Raw genomic sequence first — 25,333 nt, forward strand, 5'->3', positions numbered from 1 at the left:
CCAGCCCCTTGCCCTAGGCTGTCTCCTCCATGCTCCCAGACAGCAACTAACTAACTCCCTTCCAGCCCTGCCCCCCAGCCAGGGCAGCATTCCACCTTCCTTTGTTCCTCTCCATGGGGGGTGTCTGGCCATACTGGTTTGCATAGTGACTCATCCTGTTTTGCTGGGTCGTGGTACCCATGGCAGCCACTGGGGGTTACCCCAGAGCCAGCAGCATAGAAACCAGCCAGGTACCGCCACTATGTCAAAGTTCTCCCCCTTCCGAGAGCGAACTGAGCAGGATCACTCCGCTCGTGACCTAGGGAAGTTCGAGTCCTCTGCGTGGGAACCCGCCCTGGGGACATGGGTGCTCCCCTTGACTCGGGCCGGCCATGGCGAGGCCCCACATGAGCTGGCTTCCCTCTGTCCACTCACCGCCCCGCTCCAGGGCGACTGGCACAGGCCTGTCCTCGGGGGTCACACCCACCCTTCCGCTGGCCTTGATCTCTGGCCAGGGTCTCTCGGGCCGGGGCCATGAGCCCAGCGAGCCTTCTCTGGACAGCCAGGGCGGCTCCCACACCCGACGCTCCATCCAGGGAGGCCTTCCCCTCCCATAACTCTCTCAGCAAGCCCAGAGGGTCCTCTATCTGGGGTAGAGACCCCCAAGCCGCTTTCCTACTGTCTTGGGCCTGCCCGCCCCTCTGGCAGGAGTCACAGGACCGGCAGTACCGCTGCACGGCTGTAAAGATTCCTGGCCAATAGAAGTGCTGGAGCAGCCTCAGCCGGGTGCTCCGGATCCCCCGGTGGCCCCCAACGGGGATGTCGTGGGCCAAATACAGCAGCTTGAGGCGATACTTTCGGGGGACGACCAGCTGCCGCTGGACCCCCCATGCCCTCACCTTCCTGGGGGGAATCCATTCCCGGAACAGGAGTCCATGCTCCCGCAGGAATCTCTCCTGGCCACCTCTCCCCCGGGGCTGAGCTGCACGAAGGCCAGCCTGGTCCCTCAGCCTCTGCAAGGAGGGGTCTGCCTGCACCTCAGCCTGGAATTCAGCTGCTGAGGCAGGGATCAGGACCTGTTCCCCACCTTTACCTAGGTCCGGAGTCCCAGCCTGGCTGGACCCCGTGTCCACTGGGATGGGACCCTGAGGACGCTGCCGGGAGTCCTTCCCTGGACCCACGTTGTCAGCCCCCCCGCTGGCTCTGGCTCCGGGTAGTGACTAGAGCCCGCTGGGATTCATGGGGCCACTCCTCTAGGTCATTCCCCATCAGCACCTCGGTGGGCAAGTGCGGGTGCACCCCCACTTCCTTGAGGCCTTCCTTCTCCCCCCATTTCAGATGCACCCGGGCTACAGGCACCTTAAACGGGGACCCATCTATGCCCTTCAGGGTCAGCTGCGTGTGGGGTAATATCCGGTCTGGGGCCACTATATCGGATCGGGCCAGAGTCACCTCCGCCCCCGTGTCCCAGAAGCCCGTCACCTTCCTACCATCCACCTCCAGGGGTATGAGGCACTCGCTCTGCAGGGGCCGTCCTGCCCCCACATGGTAGACAGAGAAATCCGCCTCCTGAGAATCAGACCTCCCAGGGGAGGTGCACTGAGCATCCTTCCCCTCTCTGAGCTGAGGTTTGCCTGCCAGCCCCTGCCTCTGGGGCAGCCTGCCCTTCCTCCCGCCCCAGCCAGTTAACCCTGGAAAGTCCCCGGTCCTGGGACCTGGTGCACTGAGCCCTCTTGTGGCCTTTTTGCCCACAGCGATGGCAAGTTAGGCTTTGGGCTGTCTCTGTCCAGGCCCTGGCTGGTTCTCTGGGGCACAGACGACCTGTTCCTTGGTCTCGCCCCGTAGCTGACTCCCTCCGTTGCTCAGCCGAGATCCGGTCTCTGCACGGTTCCCTTTCTCTCCGGGACTCCCGTTCACACCCGGACCGGCTCTCCGTGAACTCATCCGCCAGCCTCCCGGCCTCCTGGGGGTTCTCTGGTCTCCGGTCCTTGAGCCACAGCCTCAGTTTGGGTGGGCACGCTTCATAGAACTGCTCCATCAGGACCAGCTTGAGCAGCTCCTCTGCGGTCTGGGCTCCGACTCCAGACACCTACTTGCGGCCGTATTGCGACAGGCGGGAGGCCAGATCCACATAGGTCTCCCGTGGCCCTTTCTGTACCCCCCGGAGCTTCTTCCTGTACATCTCGGGGGTCAGCCCGAACTTGTGCAGCAGGGCCTCCTTGACTCGGTTGTAATCCCCTGGCTGTAGGTCCTCCAGCTGACTGAGCACTCCGGCCGCCTCCTGGCTCAGTGCGGGGATGAGCTCCTGCAGCCAGTCAGCTGGGGGGACCTGTTGCAGTCCACAGGCCCTCTCAAAGGCACTGAGGAACCCGTCTATGTCGCCCACATCCTTCAATTGGGCCACCACGAGCCTCTCCAAGCGTCTGGCAGTCCTGGGACCCTGGGGCCCATCCGCACTTGGCGCAGCTGGTGCCAGGCTGTGCCATGTGCCGCTACCTCTCCCCCCCCCATGACCCTCCCCCCCCACCTTCTCCAGCACACTTGCAAATGGTAGCCACTGCACTCACCAGACAATCCCTCACCAGCTTCTGAGGATGCCCGGGACACATCCTGAGTGGTGCTGAGCCGGGATGGTGAGGTCTGGCTGCTGTCCTCTGCCACTTCCTCCTCCTCCTTGTCCGAGGACCGGTTTCCCTCCTCCTCCTCCAGTGGCCTGGGTCAGACCACTGGGGTGGCCACTGCCGTGTCCACCTGGGCCAGCAGGGGACTGGCCCCTTTGTCCCCCAAGATCTGGTGCAGGCAGTGATACTGGGGACAGGCAGTGGCTCTGCTGCCCCCATGCTCGCTGGCCCGCACGTAGGTGAGGCGCAGGTCCTTCACCTTGGCCCGGACCTGTTCCAGGGTCCGGGCCAGGTGTCCCTGTGCGGCCAGCACCTGGGCCATCTAGGCGAAGATGTGCACATTCCTCCTCCGGGACTTGGGGTCCCGGAGGGCCTCCTCCTTTCCCCAGAGGTCCAGGAGGGCAATCACCTCAGCGATGCTCCAGCTTGGTGCCCCTTCAGTCCTGCTGGGTGCTCTGGGGTGACTCCTCTAGAATTGGCCTCTAGTTTTTTCCGGCTTGGGCATAAGCCGGAGAAAAGCACCAGTCTAGACGTGATTCTCCGGAAAATAAGCCCTTTTCCGGAGGATTTCTTATTCCTACTTTCAAGTAGGAATAAGAAATCCTCCGGAAAAGGGCTTATTTTCCGGAGAATCACGTCTAGATTAGCGCTTTTCTCCGGCTTATCCCCAAGCCGGAAAAAAGCGGCAGCCATGTAAATGCAAATTCCGAAGTCTACATTAGCATCCCTTTTCCGGAAAGGGGTGCCAATGTAGAGACAGCCTTCCAGTTTTGAGGGATTTGTTCTGCTTTTGGGCTGCATGTTGCTTTGACCTGAATGAAGTTAGCTGGGACAATGCATTTCTGAGTTATTCTGACAAAGTGAAACCTGTGCTGAAGATCCCACATTAAGGGAAAGAAAGCGCTGCTCTCAGAAGAAGTAAATTCAAAGTCTCTCCAGTTTTCTTCAAAGATTGCCTCTAACAGACAGATTATTGGGCCCTTATCTGTTTGACTAAGTGTTATGTCAATCTTTTTGGGTAATAACAACAGATTGCTTTGGGCTCAATCCTAGCTTAAAATTTAAATTAGATCAGGCCCTTTGTAAGCAGGTTGGGAAGTGGTCTCATTTGGCAATTATTATTTGGTATTATTTACATAATATAGACATTGCCATCATGGTATTGACATACATTTCTCAGTAGCTTTACATTTCAAACAGCCCAACCCCATTGACCTTCATGGGCAATATACCTTGCGAGCAATAATGGGGAGGTTTAATGACATGATCTTCTCCACTCTGAAGTTGTCATGGTTAGTTCAGTATTGTCATTCTGGTTTGTGGAAATGGAGGACACTTGATAATTTTGCAGTAACTTAAAAAAATGCAGTTGCAGTCCATCTTCTTAGGGATGTAAATTCCCATTCATCAGTTAACCAGTTAATGTTAGGTGATACTGGGGCTGCCTCCGGCTCCCAGCCTCCTCTGGACCAGCCCCTGTCTACAGCAAGCTGGACTCCCCATGGAGAGAGGCTGCTGTGGACACTGGTGCCAGCTGGGACCCCAGGTTCCCCACAGACAGGGGCTGCAGCAGGCCCTCTGTGGGGGTGGAGTAGCTCCCTGCCCACAGCAGCTGGGAAGCTGTTCCAGCCCCTCTGATTACCTGTTAATTGGAACTGGTAAGCATCATCCATTAAGAGGACATTGAAAGTTGTCCCATGAAGTTGTGGGATAGTTCTGGATGACTCCCAGGCCCTGAGTCAAATGGGGCTGCATCTACATTACAAAGTAATAGGTCTCGGAGCCTGGATCTCAACTTGAATTGAGATTGGACCCCTAGTGCTGCAATGTCCTGAGACCCTAGGTCTGGGGTCAGGGTTAATGCGATTGCAATATAATTGCATTGGGGGCGGGGCTCATATAGTTCCAAAACCCATCCCTATTGATAGAGGACAGTGGGAAGAGTTTTTAGAGGGGTCATGACACCATTTACTTCTAGTCATGTGTACCTCTTGACCCCGGAAGTATTACCCCAAGGGAGGGACTTCCTATGGGTGGGGCTTAAGGGGCATGGCTAGTCGTGTTAGGAGGCATGGCTAAGGTGTCCCTATTTTTGGTTCAGAAAATATGGTCACCATAGGTATACATTTATTATGGTATCTTTGAAAAATTTCCATGCAGCTTGCAGAAATTTTACTTTTGTCACTGTACCTTTTAATTTCTGTTTAACTTCCTCATGTTTGTGCAGTTCCCCTTTCTGAAATTAAATGCCACAGTGCTGGGCTGCTGAGGTGTTTTTCCCACCACAGGATGTTAAATTTTATTATATTATGGTCACTATTTCCAAGTGGTCCAGTTATATTTACCTCTTGAACCAGACCCTGTGTTCCAATTAGGACTAAATCAAGAATTGCCTCTCCCCTTGTGGGTTCCAGAACCAGCTACCCCAAGAAGCAGTCATTGAAGTATAACTCTGTAAATACCCTGTTGTTAGAGTGATTTTATTAGCATAAAACTACTCAGCAGCAGCTAATCCAATTTAACTAGAGCTTTAACCCTCTTGCCTAGGTTGGCCGAAAGTCAGGTGAGAGGAAAGGCCCAGACTGTATTTACATGAAAACATCTGTTTTGCCTAGGTATACAAGTGATCAACTTTGGCTGTTAGGTTACTGTGATGGATAGGAAGAGTACTGGCCAGCACTCAGTGACTAAAGGGTTAAACTCAGGTAGCTAAGGTTGTTGGCAGGGAGCCAGAAGAACCAATAGGACACAGTGCTAAAATTTAAATTGTAAACACCTGCTACTGTTCCTCAGTGAGTTGTTAGTAGCTGGAGCAAGCAAGATGAAGTAATCAAACAGAATTATCATGCCTACAAGGAATATTGGACATGGGAATGGATGGGGCCTTGAAGTACAGATAGTGAGTAGATAGAGAAAGGTATGTTTAGTCACAATCAGGGTATTTTCTTTGTTTTGTTGTTTGGTTAAACGTCTCTGTATGAAATCCATGTTCCTCCCCCCCCCCCCCCCACCATTCACTATCCCTAAGCTGTGCCAGAGACACCATTTTTTCTCTGTTTTAAACTGCTCTTCTCTTAGTTCCTCTGTAACATCTAGCAACCAAATATACTTTATCAAGTATCTCTTTTTGGTTTGTTAAATCACCTTTAAGGCAATGATTTAATTCTTGTGTTCTGGAAAGTAACCAGTCTGTGTGTTTGCCTAGGCTGAGAGGTAAGCGAATAGAGATTGCAGTTTGTTTTCTATGGGGGGTTTTCAAGCTCACTTGTGAAAAAAGAGCTTCTGGTACTCCTCTGGGAGAAGTTCAAGTGATTCTTCCTGGGTTTTAAAAGAAGGAGTTAGGCTGCCACCATCAAGTGTCCATCTCCCAAGGGAAGAAACTCTGTAATCTTGAGTTTTTGTAAGCAGAACCTATAGAGGCAAGGCATTTAAAATCTGGTGCGGGCCCCACTTTCTGCACTCAGAGGACCAGAATGGGGAACAGCCTTGACAGTTACAAATCATGTTAGCATTGAATGGGGGGGGGGGGGTGTAATTACTCCTTATTTTATGAGTAAAGGTTAGCAGAACCTTTATTGCCCTTCTGAGTAAAGGGCAGCAGAACTGTATTTAGAGTGTCCTGATTAAGGAAGTCAACTTCAGTGCTTAATTTGTGTCAGGGCTAAGTCCTGGCATATCTAGGCTTGATAGTTCATAGCCCTGGGATCTCTGGGCTTACCACATCAGTTATGAAAGTAAAAACCTGCTTGAGGCCCTGCACTTCGTTCATTACAAATAAAGCACCGATAACGCTCAACTTAACCTTATATGCAGGAGATCCCAGTGAAAGGAGAGAGAGTGAGTCTGGTTTTTTGCTTGGTGGTATGGGCTTTGCCTAAGAGTTACAGGCACTATCTGAACTGCCTATTTAAAGACAGAAGTGATTAAACTCCATGGAGAGCCTTTTGTTTTATTAAGTGATTACTACAGCTGAAATCACTGATAATCAGATCTAAGTGCTTAGACTTACTTCAGGACAGAATTTCTGTGGAAGACACTGCCCAACCTACCATGAACAGTGAGGGTCCCCCACTTAGAGCTGGGTGGAACCTCAAGAGACCCAACTCACATAGGTCACAGTGGGAGGTGGTAGCAGGTGATGGCACAGGGCCATTGGCAAGAAAGCGGTGGAATGAACAGTGGCCAGAGTGAGTGACAAATGGCTTGAGGAACAAGCAAGATGCCTTCCTACCGCAGGACAGGAAGGTAAACTCACATCGAACCACTTCTGAACTCTCGTTCTCACTAACCAAGTAAAATGAATGTATGGGGTGCAGTGGTAGGAGATGGGAGAAACATGTTAAAGGAATATTTGTTGGACTAAGTTTAGTGACTTTGTTCCAGAATGCTAGATTTGTGACTGAGACTTTTATAAATATACTGGCATTATTTGCCAAGGTCACGTCATTACTATCTAAAGAGGCTCTCTCTTGGGGAGTTTCTATACTAAATATATTATAATGAATTTTTACGTAAGAACAGCCTTATTGGAACAGACCAAAGGTCCATCTAGCCAGTATCCTGTCTTCTGATGGTGGCTAATGCAAAATGTTAATTTACAAGGAATTACCAAAACGGTGTTAAGACTGTGTTCCCCACTCTGACCCGTCAAGTACAGAAGGCACAAGAGGCTTTAAAATACTCTGCCATTAAAGGCTGCTGCTTAAAAACTCCCCAAGATTACAAAATGCCTGATGCTGCCTCCAACCAAATGCAAAAAGCCCTCTGAGAACCCAGGAAGATGCACTTAGGAATTTCTTCTTGTGGGGTACCCTCAAAGCTCTTTAATTCTCCCTCTGCAGAGGGCATGAAAACAAATAAATTCCTAATAGCTGACCTTGAAATTTAGGTATGTGCACAAACACGTCAGACCCTGCCCTCCCTCCTTCAGGGGAAGATGGAGAACCCCTGCAGAGACCAATGCAGTCCTGGCCAGAAGAACCGCAGCATCAGCTGCGGGATCTGATCCAGGAAACCCAGGGTTGGGAACAGGGTGCTGAAACGGTGCCAGAGCATGGATGGGACTAGTTGGTTAAGCACCAGTGCCCTCCCATGCAAGGAGAGGCATTGGAGAAGTCCCATCCATCTCCACAACTGCTCAGCCACCCTGGACTCTAAACCTTCCCAGTTCTCTGGCTGAGAGGGATGCATGCCAGAGAGAAAAATGCTGAGATACAGCAGTGGACCCGCGCTCCACCTGATTGCCTGAAGCGCGGGTGGGAGGGAGCTTGCCTGCCACCTGGCTCCTACCACCAGGCCAGAGCTGTTGACCCAGGTGGAGGAGGCTGCCAAGTAGATGGCTTGGCAGGCCTCCACCCACACCAGGTCTCCCAGATCCTGGACCACGAGGAGCACGTCGTTGGCATATGCCGATAAGACCAGCCACATCTCCGGCTCACAGAGCACCAATCCCATCAACCTCTTGCGAAGGAGACGGAAGAAGAGCTCAACGGCCAGAGTATACAGCTGGCCTGACAGCAGGCAGCCTTGATGTACTCCCCGCCCAAAACTGACCGGTGTGGTCAGGGTCCAGTTGAGCTTTACCAAACGCTCTGTGGAAGCGTACAGCACCTGAAGAAACCCCACAAAGTGGGGTCCAAAGCTGAAGGCCCGCAGAGTGCCCAGGAAGTACCCGGGGTCCATCCGGTCCAACGCCTTCTCCTGATCCAAGGACAGGAGGGTGAACGACAGCCCATCCCTACACCCTAGCTCTAGGAGATCCTGGACCAAATAAAGGTTGTCAAAGATGGTAAGGCCCGGGACAGTGTAGTTCTGGTCGGACCACGACCACCAGCACGAACTTGAGTCTCAGGGAGATAGCTTTGGCGATGATTTTATAGTCCATGCTGAGGAGCAACATGAGATGCCAGTTCCTCAGATCACGGAGGTCCCCCTTCTTGGGCAGCAAGTTGAGCAGTGCTCGCCTGCACGATAAAGGGAGGACGCCGCTCTCCAAGGACTAGGCCCACACATTGGCAAGATCCGGGACGAGGACGTTCCAGAACACATGGTAGAACTCCACCGTTAGCCTGTCCATGCCCGGGGATTTATTGGTGAGCATGAGACGGTGGGCTTCCAAGAACTCTGCCAGAGAGAGAGGCATCTCTAGCCAGTCCCGGTCGCCCACGCTGACTGTGGGGAGTTCGTTCCAGAGTACTCTGTGGGCGTCAGTGTTGGTCAGATCCAGCGAGAAAAGGGAGCGGTAGAAGGTACAAGTCTTCTCGCACATCTCCACCGGATCCATGAGGGGGGTGCCATCCTCTACCAAAAGGCAGACAATGCATCAGGGCGTAGAAGCGGGAGCCATGATCCATCTCCCTGAGGATATGGATGCGAGAACAAACAAAGGCACCCCTGGCCTGAAGTTCATCCCGCTTCTCCCAGTATGTTCCGCAGAGGGGTGGATCTCTGGGGCCAGTGGCCAGCCGCCTCTCTAGCTCTAAACCTCGCATTCCAGGTGCTCTGTTGCTGCATCCCTCCTCTGGCTGGCCTCCTGGGTGTAGTTGTAGCTGAAGAACCGTGTGCACACCTTCCCCGCATCCCACCGTCGCACCAAGGGAAAGGGATACCGCGACCCACGCCAGGCCAGCCAGAACTCCTGGAAGGACGCTACAAAGCCCACATCCTCCAGCAGGCTGTTGAAATGCCAGTAGGCTGGCCCCGGCCCCTCTGAGGAGAGAGAGGCCATCACAGCCACCAAGTGGTGGTCTGAGAATGGGGCCGGCCGAATGCTAGAGGAGTGGGCTCAAAAGAGATGATGACGTGAGAGATAAACGTGGTCCAACCGGGAGTGAAACTCTATTGACCCTCCACGCGGACGAAGGTAAACACTGCATCCTCGCTCGGGTGGCAGTCACGCCAGACATCCACTAGGGAGTGTTGGTCTATTATCTCCCTAAGGACGTCCCCATGTGGTCCCATTCCTCGAGGGTGCAGTTGAAATCCCCACCCAGGACCAAGCACTCATGAGAATCCAAAGAGCTGAGGAAGGCGGATGCCTGCTGGTAAAAGCGAAACCTCTCTAGGCCGGATGTCGGGGCATAGATGTTAATGAGATTTAATGTCAGCCCTTCCATCCGAACCCGGAGGTGCAGCAAGTGGCCCTGCAGAACCTCGGCAGTCCCCAACACCTTGGGCTGCAGGTTCAGGGAGAACAGGATCACCACCCCGGCTTGATTGGCCGACAGGTGGCTGAAGTACACCCTGTCCCCCCACTTCCGCCACCAGCTAGCTTCAGTGGCCGGAGCAGTGTGGGTCTCCTGCAGGAAGATGACAGAGTACCTCCCCTCCCAAAGGAAGAAGAGTACCCAACACTGCGGAGACCCAGCCTGCAGCCCCGGGTGTTTAGTGGCAACAATTAACAGCGGCATCGAGAGGGCTGGGGAAGATCCTCGCTGGCTGGAGTGCTGGCAGTCCCATTGGGCCCCACAGCAAACTGTGACCATTTCGAAATGTAAACAGGGCATCACAGAAGCCATGGGCCCACTGGTAGGCCACAGCCTCCCACTGCCCAGTCTCTTTACCCTCCCCCAAAATGGCCCTTACAGTCTGGAGGGTGAGATGTAAATCCCGGCTAGAGCCATTTTTATCTCCCCTTCAGTGGGTGGGGTGGAACGCCAGGCTTGCTTGTGGCGCCTCCCCATGGCAACCTCCCAGCCCGTGGAGCAGGAGGGCTGAGCCCGAATGGGGGAAGAGCCAGGGGACAAGGGCAGTGGTGGGAAGGCGAGGGAAGACAGGGGCTGAGTAGCTGGGAAAGGGGAAGCCTGCCCCTGAGGCAGGCCCTGTCCAAGTCCTGTTGCCAGCCTCGCCGCCCTCTCCTCCTCAGGCCTGGTCTTGCTGCTTTTGGCGGTGGAAACAGCCCGACAGAAAACACCAGGCCTCCCTCCCCCACGGTGTAATATACCAGATACTGGGCCCCTTGATAGGGCACCAGAAATGACCCTTCTAGGGCTTCTCCACTACACCCTGCCAGCAGTAGTTGGATTTGCACCTGCTGGCAGAAGGAGAGAATGTGGCAGAGGGTAGAGTCCTTGCAGCCCAAAGGGAGGGGACTTAGGAATGACAAAGGCCTCCCCAGGGTGGAGAGGAAAGGCAATAGGGCAGCATTGGGGAAGAAGCGAGGTAAATACCACCCGTATGACCAGGTCCTCCAAAGACTCAAGTGGGACATGGACTCCCCCCCGCACTGCCAAACCCTTCTCCACTGCCTCCTGGGCAGCAGCTTCAGATGCCAGGAAGAAAACTACCTTCCCGAACATCTTGGAGGCTGCCACCATGGCTGCGGGCCCTACTACGCATGCTGACGCCCGCACGTAGGTCTCCACGTGGGGCAAGGCTGGCATCAGGAGGCAATGGACCCTGTGCCTCCTGGTCAGGATGGGGAAGGGGCCGTGGCTGCTGGGGATGGAATTCCGGGAGGCAGCAGGCGGGGGGAGGGGACGGGATGGAGGTGGCGGCTACCTGGGCATACACCCTGGGGGCTGGGACACTGTTGCCCCCAGAGCTGGTAGAAGGAACGGGGACAGGAGAGGGGAACCCGAGGCTGTGGCAGGGGGGTGAGCCTTCGCCACAGGTGGTTTTGCCTTCTGGGCAGGGCTCTTGCCCTTCTTGGGCCCCTGACCCTTCAGGGAGGCTTTCCTGATGGTGACACTGGTGGCAGAAGGAGCCACAGCAGGAACGGTCGGGGTCCCGGAATCCCCATCCATCACCTCTGCTGCATGAGTGGGTGGCCCGGCGGCCTCAGAGGGTTCAGCGTTCATAGAGGCAGTGAGGGGAAGGGGAGGGGGAAAGGGGTGGCAGGAGCATCGTATGACTGCCCCGCCATTATGTTCACGGATGAGGGAGGTGGGGGGGGGGGGGGACAGGAATAGACAATTAGGAGAGACCAGTAGTGCCGGGGGAGGAAGAGGAAGGCTCACACCTCCCCCCACTAGGCTGGAAGCGGGGTGGGAGGGCAGCAACACACATAGAGGAAAGGGATAGAGGAGCAAGGTGTACAGTTCCCAGCATAGGATGGTAAGAGCAGCTCCTCCAGCTGCACTGGGAAGGTGGGGGGGGGGGGGGGGTGTAAATGATTTGAAAGACATGGAGGAAGTGAAATGGTGCGTGGGGGGAGGGTAACTAAAGAAGAAACGGAGGCTCCGGTGCCAAACAAGATGACCGAGGGGGGCATGGGCACACGGAAGGGGGGAGGGGAATGCAGGCTGTGATAAGGAGCCTCCTCAAGAAAGCAGGGAGGCATCAAGATACTGCTTGGGGGGGAAACTAGTGTGCCCATGGGTGCCTGAGAGGCAGGCCCACAGCACCTGCTGCAGGACCCAGCGGAGTAAAGGAGGGGTGGGAAGGTAAGCAGTTGGGCCAAGAATGGAAATGGCCCCTGTAGCACCTAGGGCTGGGGAGGGAGCAGCAGCAGTGGCAGCAGCAGAGATACACGGGAGCCAGTGGGGGGCAGAGGGAGCCATCCCCAGCTCCCTACAAAAGCTGTACCAACTGCCACCTAGGGACCCAGATGGCAGGAGGGTCCCTTTCAAACACTCCCCCCTGCCACAAACTTGTGGAGGGGAAGGAAGAACCCCAGGAACTACTCTAAAGCAGCCCCCTTACCCTCTCTACTCCAGAGGGTGTAGCAGCCGCAGGAATGGTGAAGTCCAGGCCTGCAGCAGTGAAAAAAGGGGCCAGGCAATTCCCAAAAAGATGGAAAATGGGGGTCCTCCCCCCCCCTCACTCACCACCACACACTCAGCAGCTCCTGCCAGCCAACTGGGGAGAGGGGGAGGAAGCTGCCTGCAAACAGAGTAGGCCTCTTCTCTCTAGAAGAGGGGGACCTGGTCCACAATGCAGCCAGGACCTGCCTGCCACAACCCCAGTAGCCCCCCCCATTCCCCTTCCAAAAAAGAGGAGGGGTGTGTGTGGGGGTGGAAGCACAAGTCCAGACCAGCAGCCTGCTGTGCTCAGTGGAAGAGCGGTTCCCCTCACCACGTCAAGATCACATGACAGGCAGGTTAGAGGGCTTGATAGAAGGGGAGAGAGGCAGCTCTTGAAAAAGGAACAGCAACTGCCCTGACTAATCAGGGGCAACTGAGACAGGGCTGCTCTAAAGCAATTAAGGGCCAGGTGAGCTGATTCAGGCTGCCACAGGACCTCTTTAAAAATTTTCCGGGGGGCCATGGGGAGAGCGGAGGTGGAAAAGAACAAACAACTGATAAGGAGACTCAGAGGAGCTGAGCAGACCAACACCAGCACTGCTAAAGGCTGCAGGGAGAGGCGAAAGGCTTGGGTAGGGAGTGTTTGGAGTCTCCCTTTCTCCAAGTAGCCAGTGGAGGACTGTTTACTCAGCCCCCACGGGACCCAGCACTCTGTTGTTTTGCCAAGGGACAGAAGGCCAAACGCTGAAACAAGGTGAGTGAGACTTGTACGGTGGCCCCAAAACTGTGGGATAGTGGGCAGAATGGGGGTCTGGGACCCAGGAGTGGGTCTGACTCTGCCACATAAGTTTCTTAGTGAATTAGAACTAGGTATGTGTTTTCTATTCATTTTAATTTAGTAACTTACTTTGATCTGTCTGTTTTCACTTGCAACCACTTATATCCTACTATTTGTACTTAGTAAACAAAAGTATATTTATCAGGCCCAGTGTAAATAATTGTTACCTGGGGTGAGAAACCATTGTACATATCTCTTTCATTGATAAAGGGGGCTTACTTGATGAACTTCACGGTGTAAAATTTCGCACAGAGAAAAATGTGGTGTGTGTGTGTGAGAGAGAGAGATATATATATATATATATATATATATATATATATATATATATATATATATATATTTGGGGGTTGGTTTCCTGAGTGTCATGGCTTAGAACTATATCATCCCAGAGCCGAAGTGGTTTAGTTGTCTGCATTGCTCTGCAAGGGAGGGATGACCCTCCTAACTCTGGACATTGCCTGGGAGAGACTAGAAGATCTGGCCCAGCAGGACAGGGTGGTACAGATCCCCCAGAGAGCAAGAAGGTGGGTGTCAGTGGCATGATCAGCACAGTGGGGGGAACAATCCCAAGGGACTACTGTGACTGCACCCCGTCACAGTGAAGCAAGCAGGGTGATGTGCACAGCTGGTTGCTGTGGATGCTCAGAGGTAAGGCCTTGTTCTAAAGGCCTTGTCTACACTACATATGGTTAAATTTATTAAGGTTGATTTTTAGCACCTGATTTTGTAATGTCAAAGATGCCTGTCCCCACTGTGCACAAGAATTCAACATAATCTGAAGTAGTGCATCCTCAGAGTGGCTACAGTCAACTTTGAGAGCAATGTACTGTGGGTACCTATCCCACAGTTCCTGCCACCCCTTTGCATTCTAGGTTATGTTCTCAGTGCATGCTGGGACCAAAACTGTGCAGTCCTGGGTACATGTCGTCATTGTCTCCTCCTTACCACCCCTCACTTGAAAGCAACAGAAAACAGTCCCTTTCCCCCCCTGGTTATCCAGGCATATGCCAATCACAGGGTAAGCATGGAACCCATCATAGAACCTGTTCAGCAGCAAAGTATTATGACAATCATATTAATCATGGTGCATCTTATGCTGAAGTATATTCAGAGCATATCTGGGGCTTGTTGGAACAAAGAAGAATCCTGGGAGGCCATGAACATACTCTTCTGCAACGCACTTAATTGGAGCAACTAGCAAATGCTGCTGGCATTCAGTTCTCTTGACACAGTGGAACATTGGTTCTGTAAGAGAAGCACATACTGGTGGGTCTGCATTGTGATGCAGCTATGGGACAATCAGCAGTGGCTGCAAGACTTTTGCATGTTTAAGGCCACTTCCATGGAAGTTTGCAAATTGCTTTCCCTCTCCATGAAGTGCTTTGACAGTTGAGAAGTGAGTGGCAATAATCCTGTGGAAGCTTGTGATGCCAGACAGCTACTGGTCAGTTGAGAATCATTTCAGAGTAGGGAAATGTACAATGGGCTCTATTGTGATCCAAGTAGCCAAAGCAATCAATAACCTCCTGAAAAGAAGCCTTATGTTATCACTACAGAAATTTCTGCCCCAGTAGCCCTCCAGGTAGGGATGTCCTGGTTGTTCAACCTGACAAGACTTCATGTGTTTGCAGCCTGGCTTTGAATTAGACAGGTTTATAAACCCTGTGTACAAAGTAGCCAGTGTCTGGGAAATATCACTTTCAATTAGGTACTTGCTGCTTGGTTTCCCCCAGCAATGGGCATTTGTTCCTTTAGTTGCCCTTTTCTATATCTTTTCCAACTCCGATATCTTTTTTGAGATGGGACAACCACAACTGGACACAGTATTCAAGATGTGGGCGTACCATGGATTTTACAGTAAAAGTAGAGAAGTTTGGTTTGCCAGAGTGATCAGTAAAGTCAATGCAGACCAACGACATGAAAAGGCCACAAAACATCGAGCCTCAAGATTGCATCAACATAAAGAAAGCCTTATGAGCCATTGTCAAAGCCAATTTCAGAGGTACTTAATGAGGCTGTTAATGCTGGAAACATAAGTTTACATGAACCATCATGGCGGTCACATTATACTTTCTATTTAAACAAGAGATATTAAATGCTCCAAACTAGAAGCCAAAACTAAGTGCATTACCACTTGTTAATCCTGAAGTTAGATACTGGCTCTGACCAATCTTTCTGCCCCAAACCCACCTACCTAGTGAGAAGTCTGTGGTGCAACAGTAAAAAGCAGCTGAAAAAGTTAAGTACACTCTCACCATATTCAGAACATGAGCATAACAGGGCTGATATCTGACACCTATTTTCATCTGTACATTTAAGTCATTGCATATGTTAACTTGATGTCAGTGCTAGGCCATTACATACATTTCTAGATCTTCAGATTAGAGACATCAGCTGTGTCTGTGGCAACCCACATCTTAGAGTTAAATGCTCGTAAATTGAACTCCAAAGAGATGGCTTCATGTGCTTTTGATGGATCTACAAATGTCCCTGAAAGACAGTCATGTACAATCTTTGCTCAGAGAAAAGTGTAACCCTAATATCTGCTATACAGCAGCCATCTATTTCCAATTGCATAGTCTTCAATACATTGAAGTCAAATATGTTGTGTGGTTGTTTTTTTTGTTTTTTTTGTTTTTGTTTTTTTTTCTTCCAACAAGAGGACTGAATATATTGTGGAGGGGAGAGGGGAGAAGGAGATATCCTGGACCTTAAGTTCACATTAGTTCAACTTAGAACTGGCTTTCTCATCAGCAGTCATAGGCTACTGTCTTAAAATTACAGGAACTATTATTATTATTATTAGCTTTGGGAAGCATCTACTGAGAGGACAGATTTAAGTAGTGAGGCTCAGACTACTTTTGCTACTGCATTCAGAGAAGACTATTGCCATTCTCTGACTCGTAAGTATAATGTTGAAATCACTTGGGTCATCAAACAATGTCATTCATGCATCTGCTACAACAGTTGTAAATCTTTGATCCAAATGCAGCTTGTATTGATCGACAGAGATCCATGGAAAACATACTGGAAGAAGCAAAGACTTCAGAAGATGACTAAAGGCATTTTATATTTAATCCTTACATGAAAAGGACAAGAAGTGTGCATTAAGCCAGGCTTGATTCTTATAATGCTACAACTAAAAATTTTTATTCTTCTCAACCTTTACTTTTACAGATGCCTGGCTTATAAAACACCCATGGTTGAATGAAGTGAGGCACTGCCAGCAATGGGGCTGCTATTGGACCAAGACAGAACAAAGAATTTGAACACAGAATATAATGCTGAACAAATGAATAATTGACTTAAAGGTCTTAATCTTCACTAGTTTGACACTGTAATGAAAGAAGGAATTCATCTCTTCTTACTCCTAGTCACAACAGCTACAGTTGAGTGTTCTTTTCCATCATTGAATATTATTTTGTTTTCTGAAAGTCACTGAGACAGACCTCTCTTCCTCCCCCCATGCTTTATGAAATGGACATGAATATACATAACTCAAGGGTGCTTTGAGCAAATTATTATACACAAGCTATCAATCTTCATGTCATGATCTGCTGGTTCTGTTTATCTTTCTTTGATGTATGTATCATTTTTGTGTGTAAAATTAGACCTATGGAGCGGGGAATATTTTGTGGGTTTTAAATGCATGAATGAGAAGCATCCAGAGTGTTAACATCGATGTCTTGATGAACAAGTGTTAATCTCTTTTTGTCCTTAAATCTCAGCAGTGGTTGGTAGGGAATGGCTTCAATTCTCTAAAAAAGAATAGGAAAGCACAGGCCTGGGTCTTTTGGCTGGGGCTGCACCTGAAGGAAGGACTCAAAGACCCCAGGGCGGGGAGACAACCCTCGTTTGGAGGGGCAGCTGAAAAAGAGGTTTTAGGGTGAGTCTGAAAAGTTTGTACTGAAGCTTAAGAATTAGTTAAGTGGTTTTGTTTCTTTTCATTTGTAATCTACTTTGCTCTGCCTGTTCTCACTTATTACCACTTAAATCCTACTGCCTGTACTTAATAAAATCACTTATTTCTATTAAACCAGTGTAAATTATTGTTAGCTAGAGGGGCAACTACTGTGTACATTCTCCCTTTCATTGCTAAAAGGAGCTTTCCCAAGTAATTCAGTGGGGAGTTGATCCTATTTGGCAAGTGGTATCCAAGGAAGCTGGCCCCAAAACTGCACTCTCCTTGGACTTGAAGAGGTCCAGTGCCTGTACTGCTTCTCCGTGGGGCAAGGATCTCAGCTTGAGGTCTTGGCTGGGGGAAACCAGCAAAGTTGGCCCTGCAGGACCGGGAGGTGAGAAGCCCCAGAGAGCAGGAAGGCCATTGGCTGTGTTGGCACACTGGGAAGCACTCCTAAGAGGAAGACCTCATCCCATCAGTCACCTTGTGCCTGACCACAAACTAATAATGAAGGATTGAGATTACCGGATACTTATTTAGCCACCTCTTGGCCACCAAAAATGAACCAATTGCATTCCAGAAGTTCATTAACAGTGTTGTACAAAACCAAGAAAGAATGTAGATGTAGTTCTTTATAAGAGGCTTGAGTAGCCAACTTTAATTTCTCTGGTGATTTTAAAACATGAGTTAAATCTAAAAATGGTTGTGAAGCATTTTTCAGTTTTTATTGTGGTGCCGTACAGCCCATTTTCAACCTTATGTATACTTGACCTGCCTCCCAGTTTCAATTCCTCAGGAAAACACTGCAAAGTAGAGAAGTTTCTACTCCCTTTTTCTAGACAGGCAAAAACTGGCAATCAACAAGGTCACACAGAGGCAGAAGAATCCTACCCACTGTACTGGGTTTGTAGCCTTTTGTACGTAGGCAGGGAGAGGAAGCCTGGTAATGAGCTTGTCTGCTGAGCTCCACTGCATTACTACTGCCTGCCTCTTGTGTGCGCTATAGCATGTGGCTTCCTTAGCTAATCAGCAGACCAGAGCTGAGAGCAGTTAAAGAACCACTGGTCATTTGCTGGTGCATACCTGACTAGGAAACAGCAGACCCCCCTCTGGAACAGAGGTCTTTGTCCAGAAAACAGAAAGTGCTTGCTATTACAGGTAGAGGAAGGGAGCTGGCTAGCACAATTGCAAATAAAGCAGCAATACCTCCTTTCTTTAACTCTTGGAAACCCAGTACTTACAAAACCAAGACGACAATGAGTATATTAGAACATGGAGTTTCCCTCAAATGGCTATCACTTTCATAACTTTCAAATCACTATTGAGCTAATGGTGAACATACTTCACCCTAGTCCCATTGGCCAGGAAAGATTTGCTAGCATTCTTCTAGCATGAAGTGTTAGATAAACTAGAAAAGATACTAGGTTATATGCCAAGTGTCACTCTTCTCTAGGCTATTTATTTCAGTTAAGGTCACATTAATTTATCAAGTTGGCCTAAAAAAGGAGCTCCTTATAGCCATGTTAATCTATGTATGTATGATCAAACAATAACAGATAGCATACTGGAGAAAGGCAGTTACTCCATTACAGTTAAATATTGAACTAGCTTCCATTCTATTGCTCATATTTAGCCTCAAAATTTTGAATTAGAAAAGCAGTTCGGTCTGAAAATTGCCACATTTACTCAGGCCAGATCCACAGTGGCAGACAAAATCAATGCAAGATACGCAACTGCAGCTATGTGAATTGTGTAACTGAAATTGATGTACCTTGCATTGGTTTTTTTCCTAGGGCAACTCCACAGTGGGAGGTCAGACAGGAGAAACTCTCCCATAGATTTCCCTTAGTCCTTGCGACAGTGTATCAGTGCCAATGAGGGTGTTCTCAGCATTCTATTTAGTAAGTCTTTACTAGACCCGCTAAGTCGACTGCTGGAAGATCTACTGCCACAGCATCCATCTTCCCACAAGTGGGGAGACGGCCTCAGAAAGCAAAAAAAAGTTTTTGAAAGTTTGTCAAAACTTTTTAATTACAGGCCATTAAAGCTATCCTGAACTGAATGTTGAATAGTCTATCATTTGTCTCTCTCCTTTCTGACTTAAAAATTAGCTCATTACCATCCCTTACAACTTTCCAAGGGTTAAATCTCCCTGAAACTCAAGCTCTTGTTAAAGATGTACAGATCTTTGAATTCCTGATAAGATCAATATGATTGCTTATCAAGTGGGCAGCGTCAGGTATACAGTCCTAAACTATTTACTTGCTTTGAAATAACTGGTGTGTTAATAAAGTAATAGATTTATATATTGTCATTTAGTAACTTTAACTTGCTGTTAAACAAAGTTTGTTTTTACTGTAAAATACGATTGTATATAATAGCTTTCATATATGTCAATTTTCAAAATACTCTAATCTGCCCCTTCTCTTTCCTGTAGCTTGCTAGAAGAGAGTACGTAACATCCATAAGTGCCTAAGGTGCTTTGTAGCAAGCCAAGAATTATTTACATTATTTAGAGAAGCTTAAGGGAAGTTCAGATTCTTTCATTTGCCTCCAGGATCAAGTTGTATTGACCTATTTCTCAAATCTTCCCCCTCCCCTTCCCTGAGTTGCAATTTAGACTTTAAGAATAACCCAGCCACCGTAAAATGACATTTTTCTTTTTAACATTAACTTCAGTGTTCAGACAGAACCCAATGCAATTTTTGATTTTTTTCTCATTTTCATTTAATATTTCAGTGTGAAAATATCAGAGAAAAGTTTCTGTAGACCAACCTCACGTCTGAAAAACCAAGCGCTTCTTGAATTTCACAGATTTTTTTTTCTGCCAAACAGAAATTTTACATGCAAGAACAACATTGTGTAGAAGCAGGATTGCTCACCCTACCTTTGTGTATACAGAATACACACACACATTCACATTTCCTGAGCTGACAAAGCAGTTTCACTGCAGCAACAACCAAATAGATGTACTTAGGCCAACACCATTTCACCTAGGCTGGGACAACAATTGCAGTAGAGATAGTGTGCCTTGGTAACAGACTTGGAGCCTTTCATGTTAAATTTTCTCTTCTCTAATACAGGAAGCCCCCAACTTGCGACTGCCCGAGTTCGGCTCCCCACACTTACAACCATTGTTGTAAGTGCAGAAGGGGCCGGAAACCCCTGACTTACGTCCTTGGCCCGCATTTACAATGGTGCACAGCGCCTATCATAAATGAGGGTTTGAGTTATGATGCTCCCGACTTGCGATGCTTCTCACAGAAGTGGTTCCCAACATTTTTTTTTTATACCACGGACCAGCAAACCTATTCACAAACTTTTGGCAGACTGGTAACATTTTATTTACATATTTGCATATTCATTATGCAAATAAAATGTTACTGGTCCGCCAAAAGCCCCAGCCCCCAAAGCCACTGTAAACAGCTAGCTTCAGCAGTTGCCACGTGGCAGGCACCTGCTGCAGCTGAAGCCAGCTGTTCATGGTGGCTCTGGGAGCCAGGACTGGAGTACACCCCAAACCCAGAGCTCCCCAGTGCCAGCCATAAACCCTAGAGCCCCCCCCCACTACGCCCAAGTGCCAGCCACTGACCCAAGTCCCCTGAACCCATCTTCCCGTGCCAGCTTCCTGCCCTCAGACCCCTCCACAGTGCCAGCCCCCTTTAGAGCCACACTGCACCCAACCCCCCATAAAGTCTACCCCAGTGCCAGCCCCCAACAATAGCCCCATCCCCAGAGCTCCCCAGCACTAGCCCAGCCCCTGGAGCTCCCCAGTGCCTGCCCTGCCCCGCCCCCTCAACTAGCCCTGCACTGCTTCCCAGCCACCAGCTGAGTGCTGTTCCCCAGGTTGCAGCTGCTCTAAGGCTGCCATGCCAATCTCCGCTGCCATGCAGCGAACCACTTTTCTACATCCAGGAGCAAATCCCCACAGCTGCCTGGCACTGGCTGACAGAGGCAGGGCATGACACGCCTCTCCCAACAGCTGCGGCGGGAGGGGAGGCACTAAGAAGTGTACCCCATGCCCGAGAGCTGCTGCAGCCCAGTAGCCAGCAGTTCATGGATTGGCACGAGGCCGTGGAACAGTGGTGGGGAACTGCTGCTCTAAGACACATGCCCTACTTTAAGTAGGGCAATGGTGCAGTCCAGGTCTGTGTGTTCTCCCATGAGTTCAGCAGAAACTGACTGTTCTCCCTTGTGTTGCTAGATACAATTTGGAACCTTCATAATTTTGATTTTGTTTTTAAATACCATCAATACACATGGTGTCTCCATGGAAAACTGGCAGGCAATTTTCAAAAGCATCTGATTGCTGAGACAAAAAGATACATTAAAAAAAATCTTACAACCCAACTACACAGTTAAAAGGTGTTTCAATAAGTTTCCATTGCAGTTCCTGACCTTGTTTATACAATTTCCCTTTGAAATTTCAGGAGCCTTCACTAGCTCCACACAGGATTTAAAAAAAAAAGTCTGCTGTTTAAGTTAGAATTTGCTTCATGCTGATGAAAGCGGATGCACTCCAATATAAGGTGGCACTTGTACTGACAAACCCAAAGTTTGCCAGTTGACAAAATGAGCTTGACTAAATCTCACTGAATATTGGGCTGGGAGAGTCCCCTCTCTATATAAATTGATCTTGCCCCTAGATCCGCATGATCCAGTTTATCTTCCAATTCTGCTTTTCAGCACAGCAGGAATTACAAAACCCTGACCTGAGATACAATATACAAAAAACTATGATCATAGTTGTGATGCAATCTACTGAAAAGACTCCCAGCAGCTTCACAAAGCTACAACAAAATGTGGATTACAAAACCATTTTTCTTGGGAAATGGAGGGAAATGGCACAGGAAAAGAGAGTATACAAAACAGTACAGGCACAGGTCCATTACACTCTATAAAACAGCACAGAGAACCTGGCTTTTTAAAACTCACAAAGGGATTAAAAATCCAGACTTTTCCGGAGATTTCCATTCATGCTCTCAATGTGACACAAAATTTATGTCCAAGTGGTGCTTAAAAAGGTGATGGGGGGAGGGGGAATGCACAAGCCCCTTGGCAGAATGGGTCCTGCCCTTCCCTAGGTCACAGGGGCACATGTAGCAGCCAAGGATGACACACCCCTTTGGTTGTGGTTCAGTGTCTCAAAGCAGCCTTCTGTTTGGCAGGAGATGGGTAAGGAGAGGGCACTCTATCCACCAAGGAGGAGCTACTCAGGGTGGACTGAAGGTAAACAGTCTTGTGAAAGAGTCTGTTGCTGAGGAAAACCACCAAGGAGAAGAGACGCAGCTGGAAATGGCTGAAACACAGAACAAATGCTGTGAGCTCCCATCCCAGCGTGGGTGCATCTTGCACACAAACATGCTAATTTAATAGTGCAGCTAGAAGCTCCCTTTGTCTGTTTTTATATTTTGCTCAGTATATTCAGATAATGAGCTTATTCACAGCACAAATTAGTAGATACATTCTACAGTAACAAAGAGTAGAGGCCCAATGCAAGCACATTTGTCATACCCCCTGGAAATGTAGAATGCCTCCATTCCAGACCCAATTATTTCAACCTTGGGGTTAAGGCAGTCTTCAAAAGCCCGAAGCTGACAATAAGAGCTGAGTTAATGGCTGTCCAGGAATCCCAAGGTTTTGGCATGCCCCTCCCTCCATTCAGGGAGTGCAACATATTTGCAAAAACAACAAGGAGTCATGTGGCACTTTAAAGACTAAAAGATTTATCCGGTAATAAACTTTCCTGGGTAAAACCCACTTAATCAGATGAACTGGAGTGGAAATTACAGAGGCTAGCACTTGTGTGTCTGTGTATTTTTTTACACACTAATAACAAAAAAGTGAGTTACTTATCAAGCATAGGACCAGTGTTGACAAAGCCAATTCACTCAGGGTGGATGTGGCTCACTCACAGCAGCTGAGGGGGAGGTGTGAACACCAAGAGAATTCACACTTTTCCATCAGCCGCTGTGAGTGAGCCACATCCATCCTGACTGACTGACTGAATTGGCTTTATTAGCATTAGTCCTCCGAATAGTAATGTAACACTCCCATCTTTGCATGTGTGTATATCCCTGCCAAACTGAAGATTCCACTTCATGCATCTGAAGTGTGTTCCAGCCCATTGAAGCTCATGCTCAAATAAATTGGTTAGTCTTTAAGGTGCCACAAGACTCCAGGTTGTTTTTGCTAAAACAGACTGACACTACTGCCCTTCTGAAACTAAGGAAAAGACTTACTATGCTTTCAAAGGTGTCTTTGCTTCATTGGCGCTGATAATAAACAGAGGGAAAAGAATGGAGAACAGGCAGCCACTGCAAAGGAAAAAGCAACACATTGAACAAAAAGTCAATTACTACAGGTATGTGTCCTAATAAAATTACACAGGAAAATGATCTCCCATGTAACCAAATCTAATTTCAGAACATCCCTGTGCAAAGTGAAGACTTTCAAACAAAGGAGAAATCAAACAGCACAAACAAGGGCCATAGTGAATTGGTAATAAATGGAGCAGATGGCATCTGTCACAATATTTAACAGGGAAACACACTGTGCAGAGACTACATTTTGCAGCAGCTCAGCTCAGAGAGAGTATCTTGTGCTGGGACTTGTAGCTTCAATAGGCTGCACCTACAAATAGAGATTGCTGTGGGCTTCATGGGACTAGTCTATTGCAACCATCACCAGTTCACTGCAATCTTAACTGAGAATCTCAGTCACCTGGACAATGAGTAAAAAGTGTGAAACTGACCATGTAACTAAAGGACAAATAACTACAATAGAAACTGGTTACATTTAATTCTTTTCCTGCTGAGATGCATTGGAATATTCTTTTAAGTGCAAATATTCAGTGAATTTTAGGAAAACGACAGATACAAAGTTTGATACGCACTGGGTTTTACCTCCCAAATATATGCTCAGTGTTAACTTAGGCAAGACCGAAACAATTAGAAATGCAACTCAGAGAAGCGTGTCTGTATTAATAAATCGTGGCCCATGCTAGCACTGCTTACTGCTATGCATTATTAAAAGAGAAATACGCCACTAACATTGGCTCCATCTGTAAGCTTTTTCCAACTGTATGGGAGAAGGTTGCAGCAGAGTCACAGCAGGATGAGAAATCATAAAGCAAATAAAAATGACATCTCAACAGAGAGGGGATTTCTGAGCTTTTCCCAGCCAATGTACCTCCAAATGATCAATACAGTGCGGCAAGAAGTAAGGGAAAGCCTACTATCCAAATATGTCTCATAGGTGTATGGAAATTCTGTGGAAGAACCTGCACTATAGCTCCGATTTTAATGGAAAAAACTTCCTTATTCCTCAATGCAGTTTCCCGGTTTTATTCTCCTCCAACTACTTATTAGCAAGAGCTATTTTCTTATGGTACTGTTGTGGAAGCAGATATACTCCTCTGATTTGAAGAAGTTGGAGACATTCACATTTCTCTGGTGGTGTCTTGGAGAGTGGAAATTTTGGGTGGTGTCTGAGTGACATGTTACCTCTGCATTTATCACCCTCAAAGCACGATCACCCCTGTATTCCCCATTCACACTGAAATTTACCTGATGATGTAAGATGACTGCATTGCAGTAAGAAAAGCCAGAGGTAAACCAAATCCAAAGTAATAGGGCCAGTTCCTCTCAATGTTGGATAACCGTTGATGCATTTCAATTCCTAATAAATATACAAATTAGCATACAGAAAAGCAGGAGAGTTTTGGTACAGAACATGTGTTGTCACTAAATCTCACATTTCTAGAATGCCAAGCATCCTTAATGATCCCAAAGTAATTTACAAATTACAAAAGGGAGCTGTAGTGCCCATTCCATAGTTAAGGTTGCAAATAAGTTTCCATATAAATTAGATTTTGGCTCTACCCTTTAAAATCAACAAACCAAAAGAATATTAGCCTCAAAAGTGGTATGTGAAGTATGAGGTGATAGAATTTTTCTATCACGCGTCAATAAAATCTGACAAGAGATCCCCATAGAATCTGAAGCTTTCTGTAAAATCTGAGAAGGGAACACCACAGAAATAGAGATGTTCTTCTGAGCCTAAAAATCTAAGTTTTGTATTTATCTATAGTAAAACAACGGATTATAAACTGGTTTACTGGACCCACTGAGTTGATAAAGGCAAAAGGCACAAGACAAAAAGCAGTTGCTTAAACTCCAATATTAGATAACATCAAGACTTGTAAGTGTAACCTCAGAAAAGCTGGTGAGCTTAGTTACAATATGGAAGACTATAGAATTTCATAGAACGCTAGAACTGGAAGGGCCCTTGAGAGGTCATCAAGTCCAAT

General features: G+C 48.4%; 1 protein-coding gene across 1 annotated transcript in view; it reads right to left on the reverse strand.

Moving 5' to 3' along the window:
* Positions 1 to 21,829: 21,829 nt before the first annotated feature.
* LOC102450389 (EI24 autophagy associated transmembrane protein) overlaps positions 21,830 to 25,333 on the reverse strand; it is an 84,668-nt gene continuing 81,164 nt past the window's right edge. Inside the window, exons 9-11 of the mRNA XM_075909260.1 lie at positions 24,591 to 24,702; positions 23,265 to 23,339; positions 21,830 to 22,321 (exon numbers count right to left, since the gene is read on the reverse strand). Of these exons, the coding sequence (XP_075765375.1) occupies positions 22,159 to 22,321; positions 23,265 to 23,339; positions 24,591 to 24,702 (350 nt within the window). The 3' untranslated portion in view covers positions 21,830 to 22,158. The remainder of the gene's footprint in view (positions 22,322 to 23,264; positions 23,340 to 24,590; positions 24,703 to 25,333) is intronic.

This window comes from Pelodiscus sinensis, chromosome 26 (assembly GCF_049634645.1).
Source record: "Pelodiscus sinensis isolate JC-2024 chromosome 26, ASM4963464v1, whole genome shotgun sequence".
Lineage (NCBI taxonomy): Eukaryota > Metazoa > Chordata > Testudines > Trionychidae > Pelodiscus > Pelodiscus sinensis.